The 6,159-nt window shown below is 56.8% G+C and overlaps 1 protein-coding gene across 2 annotated transcripts in view; it reads right to left on the reverse strand.

Moving 5' to 3' along the window:
- Window positions 1–285: 285 nt before the first annotated feature.
- The window catches only part of PMPCA (peptidase, mitochondrial processing subunit alpha), a 13,457-nt gene continuing 7,583 nt past the window's right edge, over window positions 286–6,159 (reverse strand). For both annotated transcript variants that reach the window (XM_032261809.1, XM_032261810.1), the window contains 6 exons: window positions 5,282–5,374; window positions 5,045–5,163; window positions 4,815–4,905; window positions 4,630–4,692; window positions 2,344–2,488; window positions 286–960 (listed from right to left, as the gene is read on the reverse strand). In XM_032261809.1, the coding sequence (XP_032117700.1) occupies window positions 791–960; window positions 2,344–2,488; window positions 4,630–4,692; window positions 4,815–4,905; window positions 5,045–5,163; window positions 5,282–5,374 (681 nt within the window). In that variant the 3' untranslated portion in view covers window positions 286–790. The remainder of the gene's footprint in view (window positions 961–2,343; window positions 2,489–4,629; window positions 4,693–4,814; window positions 4,906–5,044; window positions 5,164–5,281; window positions 5,375–6,159) is intronic.

Below are 6,159 nucleotides of genomic sequence, written 5' to 3' on the forward strand. Positions count from 1 at the left end.
AGCCTTCCAGGGCTCCAGAAACACCGTCTGTGGCCACTCCTTGGCGCGGGGGCACTCCTACCCGGAAAGCACCTGCAGGCTTTGCTGCGCTCACCGCCACCCCGTCACTCCACCTGCGCACGCTGCACCACCTCTGAAATCAGCACATCGCGCGAGGAAACAGGCTGTGTGACACTGGGTGAACGCGGACGATTCTCAGGGAGGAAGGTCTACAGCCTGGAAAAGCTGCCCATTCAGACGGCCTTTAAGACCACTCCTCCCCAGGCGAGAAGGACAACACGGTGCTAAGAAAGATGCCAGCTCTTTATTACCAGCGCAGCGGGCGTGCACGCAAAGACGGGCTCCTCGGAGCAGGCTGCGCCCTTGCCTCGTCCCGTCTGTCAGTGAGTCCTGGTACCCTGCACAGGAACCCGGCGGCCTCTGGGAGGCTCGGATAGGCTGGCTTTGGCTGTTTCCCCGCTCAGGGCCGGCTCCTCTCAAGGAACCTGCGGGGCCGCACGTGCAAAGAGCCCCTGAGGAGGGGGACCCGGCCGACCCGGCCTCCTGATGGCAGCTGCACCCCAGCGCTCAGCACGTCACCAGCTTCCCGGCTTGCAGTGGTCAGGAAGCGCACTGACCCCACCGACTGGCACGCTCAGTTCTGAAGGAATGCCAACTGTGTGGGTGCGCTGGCGACAGTGCGCTATTTCTACAACCAAACAGCTGCTTACACTAAATTTGTGTCCAAACTAACACGCGTGGGAAAGGGCTCCGGCGGCAGCTCCTGGGTCCGTCCGGCCAGGCAGCGGCTCTACCGGAAGAGCCGGTACGTCCTGGGCAGGCGCCCATCCTTGCTGGACAGGGCGGCCTGGATGTGCTCATAAGTGGGCAGGTTGGTCAGGTCGCCCAGGGCGGCCACTGCCGGCTTCCCTCGGAGCATCTTAGAAGCAACTCTCTTCACATCTTCCGGCTTCACATTGCCTAGTGCAGAGGCAAACGTGCGTCAGACAAACGTGTCACGGCCTCCACGCCAAGGCGACGTCACAAAATGCATGGGGGGAGCTGGTATACGCCACTCACTCACCCTGCACTGCTTCTGGGGGCTCCTGGGCCCAAAGGCAGCCACTGGCCGTGGCCAAGGGTGTGCCCAAAGTGACAGAAGTGAGTTCTCACTAAATGAGGACGTGGCAATGATTTAAAACAATTTTTGGCCGGGTGTGGTGGCTCACGCCTGTAATCCCAGCACTTTGGGAGGCAGAGGTAGGCAGATCAAGAGGTTAGGAGTTCAAGACCATCCTGGCCAACATAGTGAAACTCTGTCTCTACTAAAAATACAAAAAATTAGCCAGGCATTGTGGTGGGTGCCTGTAATCCCAGCTACTCGGGAGGTCGGGGCAGGAGAATCTCTTGAACCCAGGAGGCAGAGGCTGCAGTAAACCAAGACTGCACCATTGCACTCCAGCCCGGGTGACATGCAAGACTGTCAACAACAACCACAACTATGAGAGAAACGATTTTTAAATGCAGGACGCACCCACCCAAGAGGAGTTATATTCAGAGAAGAACGAACTCCTTGTCTCATGAGTTAACTTTACAATGCGTCTGCAGAAAAAACCCCAAGCCCCGAGCGGCGCATGGAAAGAAGGTGGAGTCAGACAGAGGGGGATGGATGGCCGCACCCAGGAACCCCAGGACAGGAGTGATGGGACCAGGTGGGTCTGTTTTCTGTACACTCTCTGGAGGGTCTCAGTAGGGGTTCCTGAGTGGGAAGGACAAGGACCTATGGGGTGGGGGGGCAAGGGCCTGTCCCCCGCAGGACTCCACCCTGGCCAGGAGATGCCCACGGGTGACACCATATGCCCGAGCCACCCCAACTTAAGCAGCCTGTGCCAGGGTTTGAGCCTGGGGTCCAGGAGAGTCCCATGCACACACGACTGGAAGTCACTCCTAAGAAACCTGGGGCCGAGACTCCTGCTGCAGCCACCGCGGCACAGCGCCATTCCGAGCCTCGGCTGCTCCTCACACAACATGGCAGTGCTCTACTGAGTCCACTCACCCACTAACTTCAGTCCTCTTTAGCACCTCAGGGCAGTACTGACAGCCCCTCCAAGGGCACAAACAGCGGGCTCACCTGCCAAGGCGCCCACAGGTACACAGTGGGGCCGAGAAGTGAGATCAGGTCTGCAACCCCACAGCCTGCCCTTGGCCGCCCCTGGTCGCCCCGGGTGAGGACAAACGGCAAAGGTCCCGGCTTCCGGGTGTGGTAGACACGGCATGGGCCCACCACTGCCTGCCGGAGCTCGAGATGGCCCCCTCTGAGCCTGGCCGAGCCTGCGGCAGCCCCACACTGCCCTCGGTACTCACGGATGAGCGTGCACAGCTCGTGCGGCAGCTTTCTGGAACGAGTGGCCAGCACCTGCCTCCCCACGTCCTCGAAGATCACGGGCCTGGACTCCAGGTTCATCATAAGCATGGACGTCAGCTGCGTCTTGGCTCGCTCCAGCTCCACCTGGGGCCAGGGTCAGGTGAGGGGGGCGCACACCCACCTCGTGCTGCCTTCCCTCCCCACTTGAGCGATGGCAAAAGGCCATCTCTGTGCCCAAAGCTGAAAAGAAGAAAGGGCAGGGCCTCCCTCCGGGTACCGGGTCCCAGGCCCAAGTCACAAGCAACCCTGCCGGTGTCCCCTTCGGGTTTTCTAGGGAAGGGCTGTGCTGCATGTTACCAGGCTTCTACCGCAATCGAAGTAAGGGAGAAATGTGCCTCTCTCGAGTTCCTTCTCACTGTGTGACACGCAGCAGGAGAGGGCAAAGCAGTAAACTCCCAGACCCCAAAGTGGCCACACAGCAAAGTCGGGGGAGAACAAATGAAACACGGTTTCTGGGGCTTCCCCAGACGCCCCGGTGCAGGGCCCAGGCAGCTGAGTTTGGCAACGCCCCTGAGAGGTTCTCGGGGAGAGCAGGAGTCGCAGGCGGCGGTCTCAGGGCCCAGGCAGGGGTGCTGAGAATGACATGCTGGCAGACCCAGGAGCCAGCACACTGAAACAAACGCCAAAACCAACAGGCCTCGGAGGTTCTACGTTATTAATAGACAGGGGGTCTCACTATGTTGCCCGGGCCAGTCTTGAACCCCTAGGCTTGAGGGATCCCCCCACCTTGGTCTGCCAAAGTGCTGGGATTACAGGCATAAGCCACTGCACGTGGCCTCTCTACCGTTTTTTTAAGTAATTTTTTTTTCTAAGTAAAATAATCTTAATTTAGACAGGTCTTTTTCAACTTTAGCCAAATACCTAAATATATTTCAAGTTGACTTCACAGTAGTGGAGAGAACTGTTTCTAGCAGTGCACTAGTGGAACTGAAGAGTAGTTTCAAACACAATTTTATTTCTTGAATAACGCCTCTTCCTGAGAGGCCGAGGTGGGTGGATCACCTGAAGTCAGGAGCTCGAGGCCAGCCTGGCCAACATGGTGAAACCTGGTCTCTACTGAAAATACAAAAATTAGTCACGTGTGGTGGCAGGTGCCTGTAATCCCAGCTACTCGGGAGGCTGAGGTAGGAGAATCACCTGAACCCAGGAGGCGGAAGCTGTAGGAAGCTGAGATGGCACCACTGCACTCCAGCCTAGGCAACAGAGCAAATCTCCATCTCGGGGGGGGAAAAATAAATTAGCTAGGGGTGGTGACACACACCTGTAATCCCAGCTACTCAGGAGGCTTAGTTAGGAGAATTACCCGAACCTGGGAGGCGGAGGTTGCAGTGAGCTAAGATCGCGCCACTGCACTCCAGCCTGGAAGGCAAAGTAAGACTGTCTCCAAAAAAAAAAAAACTTACTTATCTGTACCAGCTCTGGTCCAGGAAGTAACAAGTTTTCTAAACATATAAAACATCAAAAACTAAGCTTAAACAATTAGTAAACAGGCAGGCGCGGTGGCTCACGCCTGTAATCCCAGCACCTTGGGAGGTCGAGCTGGCAGATCACCTGAGGTCAGGAGCTCCAGACCAGCCTGGCCAACAAGGTGAAACCCCATCTCTACTAAAAATACAAAAATGAGTTGGGCGTGGTGGTGGGCACCTGTAATCCCAGGTACTCGGGGTGCTGAGGCAGGAGAATCACTTGAACCTGGGAGGTGGAGGTTGCATGAGCTGAGATCAAGCTACTGCACTCCAGCCTCGGCGACAGAGCATCAAAAAAAAAAAAAAAAAGAAAAAGAAAAAGAAAAGAATTGGCAAACCCACACATAATTTCCAACTTAAAATGGAACCAAGGAAAGGCTGGAGACACCCAGCACTGCAGCTCACCTGCGGGAGCTGCTTCCCCGCCCCACAGTCATCTCGAAGGGGCGGCTGAGGAGGACCCCAAACTCCTCTAGCTTTTCCTTAGCAAAGCTGAAAGGGTCACATGGTCGGTCCCATGACTCACACAGTGGCTCAGAGGAAGAGGAAGTGGACCCAGCGCTGGGGGAGGGCATTGGTCTGTTTTGAGGGAAGAACAGCCCCAGTGGGCTCCCAGGTGGAGCAGCTCAGCCCCAGGCTGGGCTTCCTTGGCCGCCCTGCCCTGCCGGGACCAGGCCCACAGATAGCCACTCTTACGACGTGACTATCTCCCGTCAGACACCACGGGCATGCCTGGGACCGGCGCCACACCTCACTTACCGTGTCCACGGTTCCACCCATTAAAATAAACTCCTTTGTGATGATTTCTACCATCTCTCGAACCTGCGAAGAAGGGCAAAACGATGAGTGTGGCCCACGCCCACCAGCCTGCTGACCCGTCAGGCCAGGGACGCCCGGGTCGGGAAGGGCAGCCACTTGGAGAACGTGGCAGGCGGAGCCCTCACCTGTCTCGGGTCAGCACTGGCATGGATGCACAGGAGGCCAGTGTCCTCGTAGCTGTGGTGATAGGAGGTCGCATTGTACATCCAGTGGTGCCTGCGAGGACGTAAGACTCATGAGAGGTGAAAAAGGGCTCGCCAGTATCAGGCCACGGGAAACTGGGGAATCATCGAAGGCGGCCTCGCGGTTCAAACACACGCCTGGCCTGGCCTAAGGGTACAGAAGGGCAACCAACCTGTTGAGCACGTTCAGGTAGAGCCTGGAGAACATGCCCTTGCCCGGCCCGCCGGCCGAGAAGGAGCCGCCTCCCCCCATCATCATGTTCAGCACAGCGAAAGGGATGAAGTCCTCCTCCTGCGGGCCGGAGGAAAGAGCGGAGCAGGAGCCCCGTCAGACTCCAGAGACGAGGGCAGAGCTGGCTGAGCAGCCCACACTGCGTCAGGGGCGCCACCAAACCCAGCTCTAGACTCACCAGGAAGGAGCAGCTCTCTAGTCCAACCATGATGTGCGTGAGCTCGGGGATGGGGGTTGGCCCCAGGCTGACGTTGGACATGTCCCTTTCCACCTGTAGGCAAGAAAACAGCCAAGTGAGAAACAGAAAGGACGGGCAAACCCCAGATCAGGTCATATTCAGAGCGGTTATACAGGAATCCAATGCCAGCCGGGCACGGTGGCTCACACCTACAATCCTAGCACTTTGGGAGGTCACAGTGGGCAAATCACTTGAATCCAGCAGTTCAAGATCAGACTAGGCAACATGGCGTAACTATTTCTACCAAAAATACAAGTTAGCTAAGCATGGTGGCACACACCTATAGTCTCAGCTACTCAGAGACTGAGGCAGGAGGCTCGCTTGAGGCCGGGAGGCAGAGGCTGCAGTGAGCCAAGATCGCACCACTGCCCTCCAGCCTAAGCAATAGAGCAAGACCTGTGTCCAAAAAAAAAAAAAAAAAAAAAAACAAATTAACCGGACGTGGTAATGTGCGCCTGTAGTCCTGGTTACTCGGGAGGCCAAGGTGGGAGGACTGCTTGAGCTCGGAGGCTGAGGCTGCGGTCTGCTACAACAGCACCACTGTGCTCCAGCCTGGGAAACAGAGTGGGACCCATCTCAAAAAAAAAAATACCAAGCTGCACCCAGTGGCTCACCCTATAATCCCAGCACTTTGGGAGGCCAAGGCAGGCGGATCGTGAGCTCAGAAGTTTGAGACCAGCCTGGCCAACATGGTGAAATCATGTCTCTACTAAAAATACAAAAATTAATCGGCTGTGGTGATGGGCACCTGTAATCCCAGCTACTCGGGAGGCCAAGGCAGGAGAATTGTTTGAACCCGGTGGAGGTTTCAGTGAGCT

This window comes from Sapajus apella, unplaced genomic scaffold (assembly GCF_009761245.1).
Source record: "Sapajus apella isolate SASKATOON/1434 unplaced genomic scaffold, GSC_monkey_1.0 scaffold126, whole genome shotgun sequence".
NCBI lineage: Eukaryota > Metazoa > Chordata > Mammalia > Primates > Cebidae > Sapajus > Sapajus apella.